This window comes from Simochromis diagramma, unplaced genomic scaffold, assembly GCF_900408965.1.
Source record: "Simochromis diagramma unplaced genomic scaffold, fSimDia1.1 OVJJ01000387.1, whole genome shotgun sequence".
Classification (NCBI taxonomy): Eukaryota; Metazoa; Chordata; class Actinopteri; order Cichliformes; family Cichlidae; genus Simochromis; species Simochromis diagramma.
This window is the reverse complement of record NW_024387152.1, coordinates 4,393,950-4,417,062: the sequence shown is the minus strand read 5'-3', so window position 1 is coordinate 4,417,062 and position 23,113 is coordinate 4,393,950. Positions and strand designations below refer to the sequence as shown.

The 23,113-nt window shown below is 47.3% G+C and overlaps 1 protein-coding gene across 5 annotated transcripts in view; it reads right to left on the bottom strand.

Moving 5' to 3' along the window:
- Positions 1-50: 50 nt before the first annotated feature.
- Positions 51-23,113, bottom strand: part of samd11 (sterile alpha motif domain containing 11) — an 82,872-nt gene continuing 59,809 nt past the window's right edge. For 4 of the 5 annotated variants that reach the window (XM_040047474.1, XM_040047472.1, XM_040047475.1 and 1 more), the window contains 9 exons: positions 17,243-17,335; positions 14,058-14,222; positions 8,827-8,980; positions 3,720-3,835; positions 3,463-3,541; positions 2,576-3,354; positions 1,983-2,116; positions 756-866; positions 51-498 (listed from right to left, as the gene is read on the bottom strand). In XM_040047474.1, the coding sequence (XP_039903408.1) occupies positions 223-498; positions 756-866; positions 1,983-2,116; positions 2,576-3,354; positions 3,463-3,541; positions 3,720-3,835; positions 8,827-8,980; positions 14,058-14,222; positions 17,243-17,335 (1,907 nt within the window). In that variant the 3' untranslated portion in view covers positions 51-222. The remainder of the gene's footprint in view (positions 499-755; positions 867-1,982; positions 2,117-2,575; positions 3,355-3,462; positions 3,542-3,719; positions 3,836-8,826; positions 8,981-14,057; positions 14,223-17,242; positions 17,336-23,113) is intronic. The other variant, XM_040047473.1, reaches the window with a different exon arrangement.

The following is a 23,113-nucleotide window of genomic DNA, read 5'->3' as shown; positions in this document are numbered from 1 at the left end:
CTCGGCTACAGCCCCTGCAGAGGAACTCAGCTGATTGGTTTGTCGGATACGGTCCATACTGTCCAGTTGTCTTTTTTTTTTTTTTTTTATTCAAGTCTGTTATTGTCCCGTAAATTTCAGCTCAAAAGGTGAAGGTATTGAGAGGTCAGTCTGCTTCAAGTTACACTCCCCCATCCCCATTCATGAGACTAGTCTTCCATTCTCACCCCTTCCCTTACACTCCTATGAGGGGGTTTTGGCCTCGTATCGTCCTACCACATTGCCGTTTTCCTGTTTGGGGGAGGAGCAACCTGGGGTGGGGCCGCTGTAAGGGGAGGAACTGCTGCTGGTGGAAGTGGGTCGGTGTGGCACAGAGAGAGAGAGGGGCAAGGGTGTGTCAGATGGCGCAGTCAGGGGGTCCCGATCGCGCTCTGGGGGTCGCAGGGCAGCAGAAGGTGGAAACGGGAATGCCAGCGGGAATCCTGTCATGTAGAAAAGCCTGCCAACGCGGCGAGCCACCTGAGGAAACGAGAGGAGATCACATGACTGTCAGTACAGCCTGTTGAGCATCGGGTTAAGGACTAATGTGTACTGAATTTAGAGAGAGAAGAAGAGAGGCTGAGAATGTGGGGCAGGCTAGTTTAAGGGAATCAGCTATACTATTCTAGCAGTTTGTCTCGGTCCTACAGACGGGAACGCACACTCAGACAAACACGGGTCCACTTGATCATACACAAACACACACACTCTCACACGCGCAGGTCTGTGAGGTGTACCTGTGAGCGGATCTTGAGTGCGGGCCCCAGCTTTAATCCCATGGTGTTGAGCAGGTGCTCCTCAGTGAGCAGTGGCAATGTCTCTCCATCAATGGCCTGCTCCCGAAACACCTGGCGGAGACACAGCCTCTTCAGCCACAGCCCCGACACACACAGAAACACACACGACCCTACACATTCGCTCACACGAACACTACAGAACAGTGGGCTCTATTCCAAAATGTCTCATACTCATTTTGAGAACGCAATTGGAGATTATCAGGAAACATTTTTGCAATATGGATGATTCAAATTGTAGAGACTGTAGTCTTTTATCATTTTAAACATCGTAATGTTGGGATTGGGATGTTTTCTATGCCATATGTATATACGGTTATCATTTACTGTGCAAAGATGACTCCAAAGGTTCATCTAAATCTCCGCGTCTAAGACAGCTGAAGCCTAATTATGGTGTCTACTTTGTTCCTTATCAGTTCCCTTGGAGTCAGGACAGCAGCAAATCCCTCCCCATACACGTCTCTGACTCCAGAAATGTTCCTCTGGCCCTCTTCCACAAGATGTCTTTTGTCTCGTCTCCTTTCCATCACCTCCAACTGGTCACAGCACATGCTTCTCTTCCCTGACCCTGGATCTGCTGGAGGAATCTTCCTGTTAAAAGGAGGTTTTTCCTTTCCACTGTTGCCAAAGTGCTCACTCATAGGTTGTCATTTGATTGTTGGGGTTTCTCTGGGTTATTGTAGGGTCTTTACCTTACAATATTAAGCGCCTTGAGGTGACTGTTGTTGTAATTTGGCGCTATATAAAATAAGTTGAATTGAATACCTAGTCCTAATATTTTACTCGTTTCCATTTTCCAATGATGAGAACTTTCTCTGGGTAGTTCATTTTGGAACGTCGCACAGCCTGGATTAACACACAAATGCACGTTTCATTCACACAAGCTACACCTACATGCACTTTAAGCTCACCGTCATTCACACAAACGTGGCTCAAACCATTAAACATGACCATGCTCTCATGCATCCACACACATTCACAAAAAAAAAAACCTTGAAAAAGCTGCAGGTTTACTGCTTCTACCTAAATATAATGAGACGCCTTTGACAGTACTGCAGTGGTTTTGGGGTTTGAATTATATCTTAGTACACTGTTTTTCCTCTATGGTTAATAATCAGCCTGCCCCTGGCCTCAGTCCCCTTCTCTCTTTCCTGCTCTCTACGTTCTCACCTGTGTGTATTCAGCACATCCTGCCAGGCTGCTTATGAAGCCGCACACATCCTCCACACTCCACTTGCTGATGTCCTCCGCAGGGTTTGCTGTGGCCGAGTCCTCCCCATCCATGAAAAGACCTCCCAAAGAGCCTGAAAAAGCAGCAGTGGGTGAAAATGATGTGTCAATATATACACACACCAGGTACAAAGGTGCTATTTGTTTTCAAATGTGTATTTTTTTGGTTTGGTTTTAAGTGTCTGTGTTAAGTAAACTAATAGATATCTTAAACCCATTTAATAAATGACTGTTACAGTTTCCTTCAGGTGCTCATTACCAGTCTTTTCTTATGCTTTCATAAAGTAAACGTGCCGCTTCCTGCTATGTCATCCCACTTTATGCCTGCAAACCAACAACCCCCTCAATCCCTCCCTTCTGCCCACGTGGCTGTGCTGTTGGTGGCGTGCATGTGGGTCACCCTGGGGTCAGAGGAAGAGGCCCTAACAGGGAGAGGCCTCCACACTAGAGACACGCACAGAGAGTGATTCTAATGGATTTCACGTGTCAGCTCTGAGCTCTGTGTGTCGTGTGTGCGCGTCTGAGTCTCTCACCCGTGTGAAAATAAGGGTTGGCGTAGGGGAATCCGAAGGGAAATGACTGGGCATGAAGAGCAGGTAGCGGTGGCAGGAACCCTGGTGGCAGGTGGTACTTCAGATCGGTTTTGCCCAGTCCAGTGGTAAAAAGGTGGCGACTGGGGGACTCTGTACCTGCAGAACTACAAGCGGCGCTCAGCCTGCCTGAGCGCTCTACAGTCTCCTTGGCACTGTCACACACTCCCTTGCTGCCAGTGTCTTTACCCCTGTCCTTGGGTTTACTGCTGGACTTGGCACCGACTCTCTCCAGCCTCTCATCGCACATCTCTGTCTCGCTGTCTGAGTCCTTCATTTCCTCTTCGTGCACTTCCATGTCTTCCTCCCTTCCTCTGTCCTCCCTTCCTTCTCTGTGATCCCCACTATGGATTTGCGTCTGGGGGACCCTGCGGGCCATCTTTCTGGATTCGGCATCTGTGCCAGCAGTGGAGCTCTGCGGCTGGGTGTCTTTGGGTGTGGACGACGCCCCCGGTTGTTGCTGTTGTTGGTGGTTGAGTGTTAGGAGGGGCGTGGTAGCCCCGTGTCGAAGCACCAGCATTGCGTTCGTGCGGCGGGCCAGTTCCTCGCGGAGAGGATGGCCCTCTGGGATGTCATGGAGGCTCCGCAATGCTGGATGGTCGAGAGGAATTCCAGGAGGTAGAGCCCCCAGAGGGTCAGAGCCCAGCAGACGTTGCTGTTGCTGTCGCTGGTGGAGATTTTCCAACTCTTTCTGTCTCAGCAGCTCGGCTGACATCTCAAGTCTGCAGCAACAAAACACAGAGAGGTTTACCACACAGTCCAAAAGCTTCCTAAAACCATTATCTTAATACTTTTGATGTAGGCTTTCATCATCACTTTATTAAACACACCTGGCCAGGTTCTGCTTTCTCAAGAGCTCCTGTTGGCGGGCAAAGAGCTCTGCTTGAGCTGGCTGAAGGAAACCGTAACCTGTAACAAAAACAACACAAATGTAACAATGCAATGTCCCAAGTTTTGGAGGAATCTTTGAGTTAACATGTTACAAACTAAATCAAAGTGCCAAAAAGAAATACTAGGGTGAAAATTTGATTTTCTTTGTGTGTTGTGCAAAAGTATCCATCTGGCCTTAGAATTACTTATGACTCACCGGGGGCTTGGCAAAGAGCAGAGGGCATGCCAAGGAAAGGAGGCCGCAAGTGAGGTCCTAAGGCGATGTGAGGAGCAGTTGGAGGGGACAGTAGGGGTGGAGGATGGGACATTTCTCTGTGGACACAAATTAAACAAAAACATCAATCTCAATTTTAATTTTACTAAATAGGTTGAAATAACACGAATGTTCGGCACACGCGACTTCCTACGTCAATGGAACAGTTTTCACTTCACATTTTGATTTTTTCCCCCTCTCTCTTCTCAGAAAATTTCAGCTGCTGCTCTGTGTGTCTGTGTGTGTGCGTGCGCGAATGGTGCCACACTGCCAATGTATGCAGTGTATTTTTATCAGTGGTGCTCCAGAGGCCCTCATGTCGCCCCAGCGCCTCATCAGTCTTGTCACGCCGCAGCAAGCGCCGCTGGCCATTGCTGTACCCTGGACTGCAGCCTTTCCTTCCCCTGCCGCCTCACACATACACGCCACAACTCCAGACCCACACACATAATGAGGGCTGAATGCACAATGCCAGTGTGTCATGCTCCGACAGCTGGGGCGGCCCCTGCGTCTTGACCGGGGCCACGGGCTGAAGGACCTTCTAATTAACACTCATCCCTCCTCTCTTCTCCTCCTCTCCCCTTTTTTCTGTGTGCTCTTCTCCCTGCTTCCCTCCCTCTCTCCAGGCTGCATTGAAGCCAGTGAAAAGATGGAGCGTCCTACAACCCCTGTTTCTGAAAAGGCCTCTCCATTATTGGCTTAGTCTTTTGTCCTCTTTGAGGGGGAAAGGTGCCTCTCACCTTTCCCCCTCTTTCTCCATCTCTCCCTCTGTATTACCCACCTTTTTTCTGTTCTTTACTCCCTTCTCTCTCCTTCTCTATGACCTCTGAAAAATCTGTCTGCTCTCTACTGTTATTCCTTTTTCCTGTGTATTTTTATCTCTCCTCATCCCTTCATCTTATCCTGTTTTCGCCTTGTGCATCACTTCCCTTTTTCCCCTCCCTTCTGTCATTCTGTCCCTCTTTCAGTTTGGCATGCATCCTTGGGGGCGCGGGAATATGGCTTCTGAAGCAGCACGTAATGTGTGAAAAGTGAGGCATGTGCACTTTGACCCACTGAAGGCGTCAGAGTGTGCGAGGCTTTGATCCCAGAGTGGATGATGATGCCGCCCGCCTGCTCTGTCTCTCTACCCTCTCTCGAGCCTTTTCCAGGGCCTTTTCCTGAGCTCAAGCTCGAGCTTCTTTTACCCACACGTCTCCACTTCACTCCCCTCTCTGCTCCCCGAGCTGCTGCAATCACACCAATCAGAGCTCAGCTGTGCGCGACTGCCGCCGCACAAAAGCATACATGGGAAACAAGCTGAGGAAAACAACAGAGTCAAAACCAACACTGGGACACATGCGACCGCAAATATTGTTTTGCAACCGTGTTCAAATTAGCCAGCGCCTGCATGTCTCCCGCCTCACTAAATGGTGAGGGGAAAAGAGAGAGAGAGAGAGGGGAACTGTGAAGAGGGAGGGCACATCTACGAGAGCTGGTGGATGAGATGGGGTGGTGTGGGAGGTGTGAGGTGGCAGAGGCAGCACTGAGAGGGTGGGTGTGTGTGCTGGAGAGGGGAGGGAATGGGGGGGGGCGGCAGCATTCATCGATCGCCTCCGCCGCTGAAATGTTAATGCTAATCGTATAACCGCTCTCTCCGGCGGTGCCTCGCACTCCAGTGGCAGCTCCAATTAATCTTGGGTGAGGGCTGTGGCGCGTGACCCTGGAGCCGCGAGCCGGGGCCCCGCTAGCCGCTGCTTATGTAATTACACCGCCCAGTGTGTAATCACCTGGCCTAATCCCTCAGGGCTAGCAATTAGCCTTCCGACGCGCAGTTCCACTAGGCTACGTTAAGGCGCCCCACAAGCCTCCCCCCCCCCGCGCCGCCCGACCATGGCTCCCGCATGCCAAATTCCCATCACCCCCCCCCCCCCCCCCCCTCTGATATTCCCCCTTTCTTCTTCCCTCTTCTTGTACCGCCTACCCTTGCCTAGCGTTAGCCCTCAAATGAATAACGGTCAATTAAAGCTGCATGACTGGGGCTGCCAGGCGTCTGCGCCACCATAATTAGGCCTAATCACGGGGAGTGAGAGAGAGAGAAAGAGGAGAGAGAGAGAAGAGAAGGAGTGTTTGTCTGACACTCCCCTCCACTCCCTTCCTTCATCTCTCCCTCTCTTCCTCTTTTTATAGGAGGCAATTTTGAGGGAGGAGTGGCAGACATTAGTCGTTTTGCTCTGGGGCTGTGTGTGTGTGTGTGTTGGGTGCTCCTACATGTGTTTGTGTGTACTTGTCTGTTTTTCTCTGTGTGGTTTTATTTTCTCTCTTTCTTTTTTTTTTGCACCATCTTTGCATTTTGTTGGCAAACCACTGACATGCTATAAAAAGATGAGGCAAAAAAACTCAGAGACTGAAAATAGGCAGCCTCGCAAATGCAAGGTGGACTCATAATCAAGCAAAACTGTATCGCTGGATTCTCTCTTTCAGCCTGTGTGTCTCCTGCCTGCAGTGAGGCCAGGGGCTCCTGGGGAATTCACTGGTGTGTGGCGACCTGTCAGAGTGGCGACAGCGGCCCCGTCCCACAGCAGCCCAGGCAGTGTGTGTGTGTGCATAAGTGCGTCTGTGTAAGTGTGTGTGACAGGGCTGCCCTTAATGACTGGAGCGTGGGGGGATTAGGAGCGCCGCGCGGCCGCCTTCGGCTCCTTCTCCGCAGGAACACATTTACACAGGAAGCTCATTAAAATGGATGAGGCTCCCTCCACGCTTGCGCTCTCTCTCCCTCTCCCACCCTCCCCTTATCTCACACTCTCCCGATCTCCTCGCTCCCTATTTTTGTTCATCTCTCTCTCTCGCTCTCTCTGTTACTCCGTCATCTCGCCATCTCCCATCTCCTCTCTTCCTTTTTTGCTTCCCTTTCTTCATTCCCGCTTTATGCTCCAATGTCCCCCCCCCCACACACACACACTCTCTTTACTTGTCTCTACCCCTCCCCTATTTGCCTTGCAGATGCTTGGTGAGCTTAGTGCCATTTAAGGCCAGACAAATGGAACGCCAGGCTCTAAGCCCATCGAGCGGCCCTAATGATTTGTTTTTAACAATGGGCCCTAATGGGCCCCAGGTAATCAATGATGAGGGGTCGATGGAAAGGTGAGCCACGGAGAGAGTTAGGGAGGAAGAGAGGGGAGCGCTTCCATCTCTAACTCACTCCCTCAGCCTTCATTCTTCATTTTATTGCTGTTATTATTTTTTTTTTCAATATACCAATTATCTCCATATTAATTTTCTCCTCACTTTTGCACTCATTCTCTCTGTCCCCCCCCCCACCTCTCTCTCTCTTCTTTTTACTAGTTCTGTTTATCGTTATTTATCTATTTCTATCGCCCTGATAACGATATAAATCACAAAAATGTAACATTTTCTGTAAATTCTGTGAATCTCGGGCAGCTCGACTTGCGTGAAGTGTTTCCAGCTGCGCGTCATGTAGCTGGAGTCGAGTGTTTTAACCGATGCATGAAACCATACATTTTTAGACATAAGTTGTAACGGCCGCCGTTTTCTTTGTGAGTATTTATTACACGGCGTGCTGCGGGGAAAGGTCTGTTCTAACGTTTGAGTCTAAGGTTTATTTTTTAGCACCTGGCGGCTCTTTTCTACTTCTCATCCGTAAATAATCTGCTCTTTCACGTGATTCAGTTTATTTTGAAAAGTCTCAACAGGATCCTGAGCTTTATTGTGAAAGGTTTATGTGGAACATAAACAAGCGGACAAGCGATGGTTTTACCGTCGTTGTTGCTAACGACAACGCATAAAAACAGGCGCTTGTCCGTAGGTAGTGTGGTTATATAAAATATAAGAGAAAGAGAGAACTTTAAGAAATTAATATAGCCACTACAGTGACCATCAAAACATGAAAAAATATTGCCGTAAACAGTTTATTTTGCGACACCACGAAAGAAAACGATAGACGTTTTTATATCGTCATCCAATATATATTGTTATATCGAGCAGCCTTAGGTCCATTTGTCTTTTCTTCCTGTACTACTGCTTGGACAATAGCACAAGTGATAGACAGATTAAACTGTTTCACTGAGGGTTAAACAGAACGCACAAGCAGGGCAGAGTGAGGTAGAGACAGACGGACGGACGGACGGATGGAGGTAGGGTGAGGCCTAGTTAACTCTCCCCGGTCCTGTGTGGCTAATTACTTTGTGTGCTGTCGGAGAACAGCCGCGGCTCACTGAGTACATTCACACTGCACCACTGGCCTCTCTCACACACGCGCACGCACACACAAATTAGCAGACATATTCACACAAACAAACCCAGATTCAATCCGCATAGATGAGTACGCATGCAGACCGCCAGCTTGAAAAATGGAACAAACACATGAACACTCAGCCCCCCCCCCCCCAATCTTGCCACAACACACACACACACTATATACACCCCCACAGTCTCCCAGAGCTGCACCACACAGCGCCTGGCCGCTCTGCTTCCTGCTTATTTCCCCCTCCTGCCCCTCACCAACCCCTCTCTGCCTCTCTCTCTCTCATGCACACACAAGCGCACACACAAGCGCACACACCCTGCTGCCGCACCGCCGGCCCATTATCGATCCCCCGCCTCTCCCCGCGCCACATAAATAATCGACAAGCAATTACCCGCCCACTCCCGCTGCCCCTGGCTTTGTTTGGGAGGCGCAGGGGCCAGCGCTTTGGGGGGGAGGGAGGAAGAGCTGGCGTGCAGGCGTGCAACTCCACAGTGGTAGCCAAGAGGTTATTGGATCCTCAGTTTAGCCATGTATGTGGAAATGCACACGCTCACACCAACTCTGCAGCACACAGGAAAAGCCAAATATGAGATCAGATCTCGCTGAGGAAGGTGGGGGTGGGGGTGCTATACAGTGCTGTGCTGATGCAAACTGGCAGGTGATTAACTCCAACTCTTATGGTATGAAGTTATATACATGTGCCAGGTGGATGCAGGTGTTAGGGTTTCTTTTTTCCTAATAATGAATAATGCGGGTATTTGTTTCAACAGCTACAGCTGGTTACGGCAGCGCTGATGTTTTTACCTGTCGGTATAATGTGCGTCCCGATGCTGCGGCAGGCCCTGCTTGCGTCTCTGGCTGGATGAAGAAGAGCTTCCCGCAGAGGGCAGGTGAGCTTCTAAGGCCACTGGATTCCTCACCGCCGCAGCCAGCGCTTCCTGGCGAGCTCGCAGCATGTCTGCATTACGGAGCAAAGGGGCAAAACAGGGGAAAGCACGGCAGGAGGAAAAGAAATGAGATGATAGTGTTGATGTGACAAAGATGGGATAAATATGAAAGAAAAGATGGATCAGAAAAGAAAGAGGATGTAAAGGGAGAAAGGGAGATGAAGTTTAGCATCCAGTTGTATTTTACTGAACATTTGTAAAAACATAATTCAACTAATTATACATTTAGCTGCTGATATTTGGCTTTTAATATGTGATACAAGTTATTAGAACAAAAAACAGAAGCGGCACATGCTCTCAAAAGTTATTTATTATCCTGTAGTGATGGATTTAAGGGTCAAGTATGCAGGCAGCTTATAAAAACACCCAATAAGTCATTAAGAACACCACTCGGCCTCATTCCACCTTTACACTGAAATGATGGATTTTCTTATCCATTCATCTACATATACAGATATCCACACAGAGTTTAAAGCCATGTGTCTTGCTTTGGAACTGAGCTGACCCCATTTAAGTGAATACGAGAAAAAGATTTGGATCCAGGAAAAACACGCCATGAAAAGTAAAATTTCTGCTATTATTTTTTCTGATATTTATTTAAAAAAAAAAAGCCTGCTGTGCAAAAAGCAGCACAGTATGTGCAGAGTGTTTTTACCCCTCACAACCACCACCACTGTGCCTTCTCCCTCCATCTCTACCTGCCCTCTCCCCTGCACCTTATGCCCTCCACCTCTTGCCTCATTCCATCTCTTTCTTCTCTTATCCCCCTCTCCCTCTCTTTCTTTTCCTCCCTCTCCCCGATTCTCTCTCGCCCTCGAAGGAGAAGAGGACTCATCATTATCAAGCCAGGCCAGGCCACACCAGGAGACATGGCTTCTAATGAGAGAAAAATCCATCCTGCTCTCTCTCTCCTCCCTCTCACTCTCTGCCTCAATCTATCCATCCCCCCAACCCTCCCCCAACTTTTTTTTTTTTTTTTTTTTTTTAATTAGACAGATCCCTCGGGAGCTAGGGGCCATTTCCGCCGCCGGTACGGGTGTGATGTGTGTTTCTGTGTGTCTGTGTGATTTAGGTGCTTACGTGTATGTGTGTGTGTACACGCGTGTGTGCGTGTGTTGAAGCAGTTGAGCGGGCGCCGAGGTGGGGGGGTGAAGCGACAGATATTAATGCGGCCTAGCTCCGGTGTATCGATCTGTTTGCTGCGCCAGGCCGCGAGGGACTCTGCTGGCGGCAGACAAGGGTGTGTGTGTGTGTGTGTAAAATGGGGGGGGAGGAGGATAGGGAGGGTTGTGAGAGATAAGGGAAGGATCAGAGGGAACTGAAGCCCCAAAGCGCACGCGCACACACATACACACACACACACACATACACACACACTCTGTTGAGCACTTGCATACAAGGTGCAGTGAAGACAGGGTAGGATAGTTGACCTCTATAAGTTTCCTTTGGTCGCAGTCCCACCTCCACCAATTATTTTGTATGTCTGGCTCAGTTAAAGGGTTTACTTTAGCAGTTTTGTTAGTCTTTAGGAGCACCAAGCGCCCAACTGAGGAAGAATGGACACAATAAAAGCTGCAAAGACAAACAATCTCACCATGCTGGAGACCAAGGAGCAAACACACCAACTTTTAGTTGATGTTTAAAATAACAGTTTGGCTGAGGCAGATGACACTGAGCCACAAATGTTTCCAGGGGATTCTGAAAAGTTAAGAGGCCATGAAACACTTGCCGTTCATTAAAGTTCATTAAATTACTAATGTTCTAAGTATTTGTTATTTATTTATTTACTGATGAGCAGCAGACCAGTGTTTTGGTTTCACTGTCATGTTTTCATTTCTAAATGCGACATACGTCCTAACATTAATAAATTTTCAGACACATTGTTTGTGTTTTTGAGATCCTACACTTCCCATCATGCTTCTCATTAGACTTTTAAAGGAGTCCAGCCAGCCGGACATTTATTTTTAAAATATGAAAATCAATCTTAAAACCCCCAAATATGATTTCCCAAAAGTAACTAAGACCTTGAATTTGACAGGTGTAACAGGTGATATACTCCCTTAAATCGACACAGTACAAGCCTTATGACCTTTGCTTCTCCGTCTATTATTTCTTCCTGTTATTCTCTACATGTTCACTCCATGGAAACGATGCATCACTTCAATATTGGGTCCATATTTTCTCTCTCCCTCCCTCTCTCTTGAATTCTCTTTCATGTGAACTGAGAGCAGCATGGTCACCTGGGGCTCTAACCCTCTCTCTTTCTCTTTCTGTGTGTGTGTGTGTGTGTGTGGACAGATTAGGTGCTCGGACTCAGAATGTTCCCCTCTAAAACTCTTGTCTCATGTTGCAGCTGCTGGCACACAAGAGGAGAGCCCCTCTGACTACAAATTAGAGTCCTAATTGCAGATGGACACACACACACATACACACACACACACCTCTTTCTTTGCATGAGTTATTTTGGGAAGTCCCAGTTTGTCATTCGGACCCATTCCACTTATCCCTCTTTTGTGCCATCCCATTTTTCTCCCCACCACCATTCCGGGAGTTGGGCCTAAATCCCCTCAGTTAAGCCGGGCTTTCCTCAGCACGAGAATACAGGGGAGCGCTGCGCTGATGCAGCTTGGCCGGCCCCGTGATGGATTTGGTGGACTGGCAGGTACACAAAAGCCAGCATCTATCCGCTAAAGCGCACCATACACCAGAAAATTAAGCATCTTTTCAGGAAGAAGCATTTATCAGCATTTAGCCAGTATCATAGGCTTATGCAGCTGTAAATATGCGGCATGTGTGCTCATGCTGAACGTCCTCGTCCTTTGACCAAACGCACTGCTTGATTTTTTCACTTTTTTGGGATGATGCTAGAGGTGTTACGCACAGCTCCACATTTCGACGCTGACTGAACTCCAAGAGACAAAACAGGAGAAGACGCCCCCCCATCCCACCCCTCCTTTCACTTTCATCTGGATCTCTACCCCCACCTCTCATTTTCTTTTCTCTCTTCTTTACTCTCCTTTCATCATATGAAGAGGGAGGGAAAGTCCTCCTGGCCATTTCTACATCCCTTCCTCCCCTCCACCTCCACCCCCAATTTCAACCCTCCATCCCCCCCACCCCTCACACCCACACCCCCAATCACTTCTTTTGGTACTCTTCTTTTGCCCATCAGGTCCAGAGAGAGAGCCTCTCACACAACACGTTGCAACTACACATTTGCGTGCACACACATCTAGACGCATGCAAGGAGACTTGCTCTTCACCCCCACCTCTCCACGCACGCACACTTTCATTTTCTGTGCCCCACACTTCAAACACATGAAAGGATGCTCTGCGGGGACCAAGGCTAAAGGGAGAGTTGGCGGTAAGGAAAAAGGAGGAGGAAGAGGGGAGGTGGTATAAAAGCAAGCATGAGAGGCAAATGTATAGGAGAGATGAGGGGCCCCGGGGGGGTGGGGGTGGTGTAGGTGGTTAAAGAAGAGGGTCATGGGGGCCTCATTGGAGACCAGGTCAATGTCAAGGGGCTCGCTCTCGCTGAAGTGATTCACATCGGCCTCTCAAGAGACAAAACAGCCATCCCCCTGTCCTACATCCTAAACTGTTCACAGTGTGGTTCCTAACAAGCGCCACCTGTTAATTGGAGAAAGGGAGGATGTGGAAGCAGTGTTGTGTTTGGCAAATAAACCTGTAAACAGCCAGTGGATTTATAGAGAAATATGGAAGGGTGGCTGTCAGCACTAGCAAAGCCTGCACTGCCCGTGGCTCCTCAGCCACAGCATCTAACACATATAAACAGGAGTGTGCTATGTCACAAGGAAATTATCTTTAAGTGATGGGTTCATTTAGTGTGTGGCAACTGTAACTTGTTTTATATTTCTTCCTCGAGGAGAAGTTATTTATTTGTTCTTCCCTCATTTGTGTTCCTTCTTCATTTCCTCTCCTTAGATATAAATTTTTTCCCCTCTTTACCCGTGCCTCTTCTTCTCTGCACAAGTGCTGGTCGCATAAAGAAAGCATATTTGCAGAATAAAGGATAATGTGGAAACTATCAAATGATTTGGAATGTGGAAGTGAAGAAAAGGAAGCGAGTATGTCAGCATCGCGCCAGAGCGCCTGCCTCAAAACCGACAGAGCTTCTGGGAAAGGAAGCCGGTGATCAGACTTAGCCCAGGGCCATAAAACCCCCAGAATTTTGCCTCTAAACTCTTCTAAAACGAGGGGGGGGGGGCAATTAAAGCTTTTATAGGCTTCGCCCCTAGATTTGCAACCAGCAATTAAAAATCATTACTAATCAAATAAAAATAAAAGCTGCTCAAACTACAATTTGGCCCAAGCACTGATTGGATTTATACTACTGCAAGAAAGACTCGTGTAAAAAAAAAAAAAAAAAAGGACACTGGTCGGAGTCAATGTTACATCCTATAGAAAAAATGTGAGAAAAATATTAACATTTCACGCTCAGCGACAAGAACAAGAAGCCAGCTTATCAATCTGTAACAACTTTTCTCATTTTCTCTCCTCCCCGCCCATCAAACTCCAGTTTCCTCAAGATAAAACTGGGGAATTTTATGTCTATAGAAACTCAGTGAATATGCGACACACTAGAGGTTTCCTGGGTGAGATTTAGAGGGTTGGCAGGCAGCCAATGAGAGCTCCTGGATCAATCATGGCGTTGATGCATGTGAAGGCTTGTGGGTGTTGTTAACAACGGAGAGTCGGGGTGGTCAGAAATCACCCTGAGTGACACTTTGACACTGGGTGGGCAAGCACCGCAAATAGAAATGTCAGCCGTCTCGGTGGCCGGGGTTTCACAATGGCAGCGGCGTGGCACGGTGCTACATGGTAGTGTGAACACAGAGCTGTACTCCAGGGTTACCAGGTAGCACTGCACCTCAGTGACTTAGCGACAGGTGATGGAGGAGGGTTATTTTGTTTTGTTTCTTAAAAGATGCTTGAATTAAAGTGAACAAAAAGAAACCTCTAGATCTTTTATGTAAGAATTTCTAAATATATATTACTATTAAGAATTTAAGAATCTGTGGAGTGGGGAAAGATTAGAAATAGCAAGACAGAGCTTTGTGTACTGACCGTGACCGGGCAGACCCATGCTGCTTGCTAGCTGGTAGAGGCGTTGCTGCTGCTCCTCGTAGGACCCTTGCTCGCTGAGCGCTGACATCATGCGCCTGTAATGTTCCTCAGGGCTCATGTGGCCGTGGCTGCCGCCTGCCTCCACCCCTGGGCTCTGGGAGTTTTCTGCAGAAAGGAGGGGAGGGATTAGTGACTGTCAGTAGCAAACTGATCGGGAAATTTCTTTTAACTTGATCTCCAGGCTCTGAAGCTCTCCCCATAAATTTCTATCACCTCAGTGGCACACGAGATATTTATAGGAAGAACAGTCCACATTCATTTGCATGTCACGATTGTGCAGAGCACGCCACAAGCAAGAGGTTGCATGAAATGTAATACTGTCAGCAGCCTCAAAGCATTAGTGGCTCTAAATGGTAACCAGAGGTCACAGATTTGTGAAATTTTGCAGTTCAACAGCTAAAAAGCCGATTCAACATCAGACACATGAAGCACTGTGCTTTAACATTACTGCGAACTTTATTGTCAGATAAGAAATAGTGATTCAAACTTTTTCTAGTTAAAATTTGATTTCAGTTCTTAAAGGTACTAGACCCTTTGAGAAATACCTAAATATTAAACATTTTTTGGTCATATTTTCTCATTTTACCTAATAAAACAAGTATAAGCTTTATGCATATGTTAAATATGAGTCAGAACATGTGCTTTCAAAGATCATGAAGGTCCAGTGGACTGGAAGCCTCTTCACATGAAGCTACATGCGTAGAGCCATGCATTAATGTTCAGAGCCTGACCCCATCATGAACTCACAATTTCTCTTACACAAAGCGCATCAGTAGCTCCGGTAACACTGCAGTGATGAAACTTACTGTATATAATGCAGAAAACTCAACAGTACAAAACAACTCTCAGCTTCGACCACTGTTAATGTGGGTACGTGTGTGTGTAACACCTCTCTGTTGTGTTTAGGGTGTTGCGAAGACAATGCGGTGTATGATGTCTATCTAGCCGTCAGTCCCCCATACTTAATCTCCCTGCCTTTGACCTCCCTCTTCCCCCTCCCTGTCAATAGTAACATGATCTAAGGTAAAAACGGAGGGGGATATAGGAAGGTGGTTAGGGAGTTAGAAAAGGGAGACAGAGGATGAGGTGGAGGAGGGAGAAGCAGAGGAAAGAAGCAGGGGTTATTTTTACCACCCTCCTCCTTATTGAAACCTGAGTCTGGCCCCGGGCAGGCGAGCAGGAGTGGCGCTGAGGAGCGGAGGTGGGGTGGAGGTGGTGAGGGAGGAAGCGAACACGCAAGCATCTCTGTCTCCACCGACAAGCTCCAGCTAATCCACCCAAGGTCCTCGAGTGTTTGTGTGTGCGTCCGTGTGTGCGTGCGCAACTAGTCTGTGCCTGTCTAAAGTTTTCCTGCTCTCTAAACACAGCAGGGGGTGCCGACTTTGCAACTGAAAGAAAAACAGACATCATTTACACAGTGGTATCCAATCTCTCTGGCTCCATCCACACACTACCCTCACAGTCTGTCTCTTTTAGTCTGTTCTCCACCTGCATTAGTCATTAAAGGATCTCTTGTGTCACCACACTTGGAGGCAAAAAGATGTAACTTAGCATAGATAACACACAAATACTAACCCACATACAGGTGCCGCGTCAGGCTTTGGGTGTGGACGGAGCTCAAGGTTAAGACACAGGATCAGCAATGTTTTGACAAGGCTTAAATGCACTTTTCTGGACAGCTGGCTGCACGCACACACACACACACACACAGAAACAGAGTCTGCTTTATCAGTTTCTCTTGTTTCAGTTTCAGTTTGTGCATGTACAGCAGAGGAAGAATGTATGTATATATGCAAAGCATATACAGAGATTGTGTTTTTAAAACCAGAAACCTAACCATACACACTGTGAGAGGCACAAAAACACAAACTCAAAACACAAACCTCCATTTGCCTTAAAAGGAAACCGAGCCAGAATACACAAACACACACACACACACTATTCTCAACCAATAACAAACCCATGCATCTTTCAGAGGCAGGGTTGTGTCTAAGTAAGACGATAATGGCCACGAATGAGTGCTTCTGTACACAGAGAAAGAGGAAAGAGGCTCCAGGCAGGACTGCAGTCGGTCAAAGGTCACCTGGTGGCCAAAGGTCAAAACAGGGATCACGCCGAGCTCGACTCAGCTCAGTCTTACATCCGAATCACACACAACTGCTTTCACTCATCTAAATTTTAATGCATACTTTAACCCTCAGAAAGAAGATTTTATTAGTTTGTCAAATAAGAAGTGCAGTGTATGCACAGCGCTTGTGAGTCTGCAAAGATAAGATGTGTGGTGAGCTGCCCTTGGGTTTTGCCTGCTGTATAATGCATCAGTCAGGAAGTCTTCGTCAGGAGCCCAGAGGGACAGACTCGGTGGCCGTGCCAGCTCCACGCCGGGCGCCTGGTTTCACACCACACGAGGGAGATATGAATAATAGAGGACAGCGCCCGGATTGCAGCACTACAGAGGAGCACCGTCTTACCAAGGTGTGCCTTGTCAAGGTCCGTCATTTACGCTGTGCTAATTTCACCTAGAGAGCAAATGCTTATGCTCATATGAGTGTGTCTGCCTGAGGATATTACTGTACACATGTGTTTGTTTGGAAGATGACAGACGGGACAGGCGCCCATGCCCTCAAATCACAGCTTTCATTCATTTTTTGTGGAACACACACATATATAGAGGTGATCAATGTTTGATCTTTTTCAGGGCTAAAAATGAAACTCCTAAACGGTTTTCATGTATTGATATTAAATCACTTTGTAAGTAAGAACTTTGTTTTTTATTTAACTATTTATTCGTTTTTGGTGGCACCCTCTAATGTGTGCATATGTAGGAAGAAAGGGGAACGAGATAGCTGCTTCTACATGCTCCTATCTCAACCAGGAGCATGTGACACACTGAGATCTGGCACATCGTTTGCTCTGTGGGCCTCTGTGACCTGTAGTCACCCATAACACCTTTCTCTGCAGGGATGTTTGCATGTATATTTGGAGAAACATGATTTGGGGTCAACATTCTGACATTCACCAGCGGCCGAGTCAACTTCCATCTTTTCTCTTTAGTCATTCCGTCTTTTTTCCCTCAAACAGTTTCACACATCTGTAACATCACAACACACAAATACACTGCCTACCTTTGGGGGATACACTGCGTAACTTCTTGCTTTCAGAGGGACACTCGCTGCTGCTGTTGGGAGAGAAGCTTCTCCTCTTGCCTAGAAGGTCATCTGTAAACACACACGGAAACCAATCAGAAACAAAAACCAGAGTAAAGACTCGATATTGCCGCTCTCCTGTGTCTCTACCTGTGTGCATGGTGGCTGCTTTGGAAATGTAAAAGAGAGAGAGAAGTGCGAGCGAAAAATAACCAAAGAGGAGGAGAGAAAGATGAAACACAGAATGAGTGAAACAAGGCACGGGCGTCTGGAGAGGTGCATATTCTGTCAGAGAAAAGAGAGGCCCTGCACTGCCGTGGATGACGGATCTGCCCCCCTTAGTCACGTGTTTGTTTGTCTATCTAAAGCAGGGAGGGGGGCTCGGTCTCTCTGTGCCATAATCTCTTTCCAACAGTCTGTCCTCAAGTGTTATCACCATCCTTCCTCTCTCTTTCTTCCTTTTTTCCAGATGTTGAAGCAAAACCCTCTGACTGAACTAAAGTGCACGAGATCCTCTCAGAAATACCGCTCTGCTGACATCATGTCTGCCTCACGTGTTTTTATTTTAATTTTCGTTTTTGTACCTCTACAACAACTTTTGGTGACCTCCCATAAACCCTCACGTCTCTTCATTTCTCCATCCCCTTCCTTCTCTCGTTAGTGTCATTTGGGTGTGTTTGAACCTCAGGAGCATCTCACTCTCACATTAACACCTCTCTGGCTCCTCTTCTTCCTCCCTGTTGTCCCCACCCCTGCCACTAGAGCTGCTCTCCCCCCCCACCCCTTACCTCTCCTCCCCTCTCATCTCTCTCTTCCTTCCTTTCCCATCCCATCACCTCCCACCCCCCCACCACCTCCCCTACAAACACACCTCAAATCAATACAGGCCTTATCAGAGAAGGAGGAGATGCAGAGCACATCGCACGCAGCGCCGGCAGGAAGGAAAGAGGCGTTTGTCATTGCGCTCTCTCTCTCTCTCTCTCTCTTTATTTCTACTTCATGCATCTCTGATTTTTCTCCAACTCTGTTTCTTCCTCCACACAGACAGCCAAACCCATCGCAGTGACTTCTTCTTCCCTTCGTTCCACTTTCTTTCTTTCCCATCTCAATGCATAGTTTTCAGGGTGAGGCGAGTTCCCCCCTCCCTCCCTCAAGGAGAATGGTTCATCTCTCTCTCTCTCTGCTTTTTCAGCAAAGCAATTTTTCATCATTTGCACAGCAGGTGTAAACAGTGCGGAGAAAGAACGAACACAGAGTAGAAATAAAACACGTCGTCGTCATCATCGCAACACCCACGCAAATATAGTTAGCTCCGCCTCTTTCCTGTGTCCAGCATTAATATTGCTGGTGGTACGTGAGAGTAAAGCTGATATGGTGTCTGAGCTCTGACCTTTAACCTATTAGCCAAACTTGTGCCTGTTCCTGTCTGCAAGGGGAAACAGAGGAGGGAAAAAAAACTGATTTAGACAGGACTCTGAGGACTTTGCTGTGCTGCTAAAGGAGTGCCGGTGTTGATGAGAGGGCGAGCGAGCAAGCGGGAAAGGATGAGAGGGAGGAGGTTCACTAATGATCCGGTGTTTGATGTTACCTCTCAGGTCCTGAGGAGATCCACTCCCTATACCATCCAAAAGAAACAGCAGGAGGCGGCGGGGGGCACAGGGAGTAACGCTAATGGACAAGTGCATGCATACACACAAACTGGATGCTTTTTACCATTTCTACTTTTTCTCCAATCTCTTTTATGATCTCTCTTTCCGTTTTTCTTTCTCGTTTTCAAATCTCGCTTGGTACTTTTCTTTCACTGGTCCTTTCAGGTGGAAAAAAAACGAAGGTCTCCATCTATCCTATTAGTGAAATATTAACAAAGAGAGAGAGAACCCCCATTAGTTAAAGCCCCTCTTCTACCAAACACACACGCGCTTAGACCCACACCCACAGCCTCTCATGATCAAACGCACTTGAGTCGTCTCTTGAGCCGACCTCACTCAAGACACTGCGTCTCCTGAGCGAGTGCCCGAGGGCCCGAGATTTGAGGGCGGAAAGCTTTTAAAGCCAATTAAATGGGGCTTCTTAGAGCACCGGCGCTCCCTTTTAATGCCAAACCCTGAGCTCTGCTAGCATCTATACTAACCCTTTTACTCCCACTAACACAGCTTACAGTCAAGTTTGCCACCTTAGGCCTTTCCCTATCACCTGCTTGTTAATATTGCTAAGGAATTAGTGGTCGTGGAGTCAAGAGTTTTAGTCCGCCTTCAAGGCTGCTATTTTAACTGTCAAAATACAGCAATTATTAAGTGCAGACAGCGTTTGCTTCTAATGATATAACCCCATGTTTTAGCTTTTCTTGGTCAACAGACAATCTGCAGTCTTGCCTTTTTTTCAGACGTGTATGTGAACACACCATGTTCCAGCCTCTTCCTCAGTTCCTCCTTGCTAGTTAACCTCCTCCTTATCTGCTGTTCCTCCCACTGAGAGAAAAGATAGATGAGAGCTGAGGGATAGAAAGAGAAAGAGGAAACAGCAGGACCTAAACGACTTCTCTTTCATGTGACACCAGCAGGGCGAATCATCAGCCAGGAGAACGTTCCCCTTCCTCTCCTACTCTTTTTTTTTTTTTTACCCCTCTTCTTCCTCAAACTTTAGCCCTCCTCCTCTCTTCTCTCCATCCTGTGGAGCGCGTTGACAGCTCAGACAGCCAGACTCCTTAATTCCTCTCTTACTCCGTTAATCTGTCATCTTTATCAGGCCGAGGAAGGGGAGGGGGAGGCGGCTGAGTGGAGGGAGCAGCTTGGGGGGGTGGGGTGACAGGCGGGGACGTGGGGTGGGCCGCCAGCCGCAGCCCCCCGATCAATCTCCACATTACAGCTGACAGAATGGTGCTAATAACTTATTGATCCCTCCTCCGTGCGCCGGGGCCTCCGCCGGCCCTGAAAGCCCTGGCATTGATTGGCTTACGGGCCGATGCAGCTGGGAAAGGGCGGTGTGGTGGTGGTGGGGGTATGAGAGAGGGTTGGGGGTGGTTGATGGAGTCGGCACGAGTGGAGGATGCACCACAACAACATGTGCAAATGTTCGCCAATAGGAAAACTGCCACAAAAAGCGCTCGTCTTTCTTATATGATGGAAGAAACTGAAAGACGGACAAACAGAGCCAGAAAAAAATCACAAAAGGAATGGAACAAAAAAACCCAAAGATCTGACCTTAAAATGAAAATCTGTGAGTGTGATATTTTCAAGAGATCATAATTATGTAACCAAATAAAACCAAAAGTAGGTTTTGTCTTTGTCGTCCTCACTGCCTTCAGCCGGATACAGTCAGTCCCTTCTCGTAGGAATCCTCTGAACAGATGGCGTTACACGAGAAGTTTCCATCAGCAGTACCAGTGGTTTGTTTATAATGTCGGTTATGACAACCACTGTGACAGTCACCCAGAAAAAAGTTTTTTAAAATTACTAATATATAGGCATCGGTACACCTCACTAGGTTGAGTAGGCTACCCATATAGCAAAAGACCACTGCAGAGTGCTTTGTTGTCTACTCTATTTCCCAAAATAACAGCTACAAAACTAATCTGACAACTGTCTGTCCTAATTCTTTGGAAATACCATTTATTTTTGAATTTCCTTTTAAAAAGTCAAAAGAAAAAAACATGACAGAAATAACTAATTAGAATTAAAAATAAGTTTGATTAATAAATAAAATACTTCATCATCCTGAATCAGGAAACACAACATATAAAAGAAGGGGAAAAAAACCATCAAGAAACATTTATATATAATATTGCATAAGTAGATTAAATATCTGAAAAAAAAAAAAATCTGTAAATGGAAAATTTCTCAATTAAACTTTTCCAATAAGGTTGTTCTGAATCCAAAAATGATGTCTAATATCTTCTGTCAGTCTTAAATGTATTGCTTTCTTTGTCAGATCTTTCCGTCTTCCCAGCATTCATCCGTCTTCTTCTGCTTACAGAGACTGTTCCTAGGCAACAGTTCATGCCCAAATATGCAAGCTAATATTCCCATTCAAACAACGCGCAATTCGCAGGTTATTAAAGGCAATTAAAGATTTAAAAGTGCCAAGAAATATTTCTGTGACGCACAACTCGACCGACTGCTGATTCTGCTCAAGTGTAACTTTGCACAAGTACAAGCAGAAAAGAAAGAAACAATACAACTACAGAAACTACAGGGTTTCTTTTAAGCGCCCAGGCAGGAAGGACAAAACTATTTTCACTATTAATTCAACTATTTATTTTGTCATCTTGAATTTCACATCTTGACAGAACCATCAGCATGTCTATTTGAGAAACCATGAGAAAGCGTTTTGTTATGGCAGTGCAATTACATCCCTGTTAAGCTGTGGGATGTTTTAAAATATTTACTATCCACATTTCCCCTTTTTAGCCGCTGTATGACAGAGCTAATATAAGCACACATCCTGGAATGTTTACTTTGGGGGCAGAATTGCCTTTCTATGCTAATCATGTAATAACTAGCTGGTAATACTTTAGAAGCAATCAGTTTGAAAGAAAAAGGCCTTGCACAAACACGCTGGGCTGCAGATTCACACGCAAGCAAACATTTAAAACCAGGCCTTTCGAAACCGCACACGGAAAGGTGCGCATGCACAAACACACACAAAAATGTGCTCAAGCCCCAAACCGCTGCTGCAACCCCCAACCACACACACGCCGACAGGCTGTAACTGCTTTTGAGAGCCTGAGTGTTGGGAGCAAAGAGAGAGAGGAAGAGAGAGAGAGAGCGGCGGCCCAAAAACACCTTATCTGCCTGTTTGAGTCTCCGGTCTGACCGCAGAGCCACGGTTTACAGTCTCCACAGGCAGCCAGACTCTCAGCATCGGCGCCCCTGCCCCTCCTGCCTCCTACCCCTCCTTCCCCTCCACCCTCCTCTCCGCCTCTAACAGAGCCTCTGAATAGCCAGTGGCTGGGGATTGAGAGAGCGAAGCAGGGGAGGGACGGATGGAGATGGGAAGAGAAGGGAGGGAGGCAACCTTCCTGTCTGTCTCTCAGATTTAATTAACGGCCCACTCCGGCACAGAGACGACCCGGCAAGCCTGCTTCCCTTTCCTCCTGACCCACACACACACGCACGCACGCACACAAGCACACACACACGGAGCAGTCCGCCGCCATAGTTGCTGCTTACCCTCCCTTGATACCACTACCGCACTCATTCATCTCATTTTCTTCTGGCTCCCTATTTCCAAATGTTTCCTCCATCACAGCATCTCCGTCTCTCGCTGCTGCAGACTTTTTCTTCACCTCCTCCTGGCTGCCTTTCTCCCTTCTTTCCCTCCACTGTTCACTGGTACACATTAAACACCTCTGGAGGAGTCGAACAGCAGAGGTGACTGATGCAACAGCATAAACACATAAACACAAGCATTTATGCTGCGCCAATCCCAAAGCCAAATAATCCACTGCTTTAAAACTTCATGTACATTTCACCCACCTAAGTATGTGGACGCAAATTCGAACTTGAGTTGATATTGCGTAGGCACGCAGATGTATAACTACATGTTATTTGTGTGTAATTGTGTGTTTGAGAACGAGTGTGTGTCTAATTTCACTGGCAGACAGAATTAGAGCCAGTGGCTGATCGGATTGGACTTGTTTACAGACACGAAGCGAGCCGCTTAGGCAGCCTGTTAAATCTCCCTTTAATGCTCAAGCGGACAGATTTTAGGGTCTTGGACCCCCTACGTGTAGGCCACACTGTGCGCGCACCATCCCCCATTGCTGCCCCACACCCACCTCCATCCCCTCTTGTCTTCCCCCATTAGGAAAATCATTCATGGCTCTGATTTCTCCATTAAGTTTAACAGCTG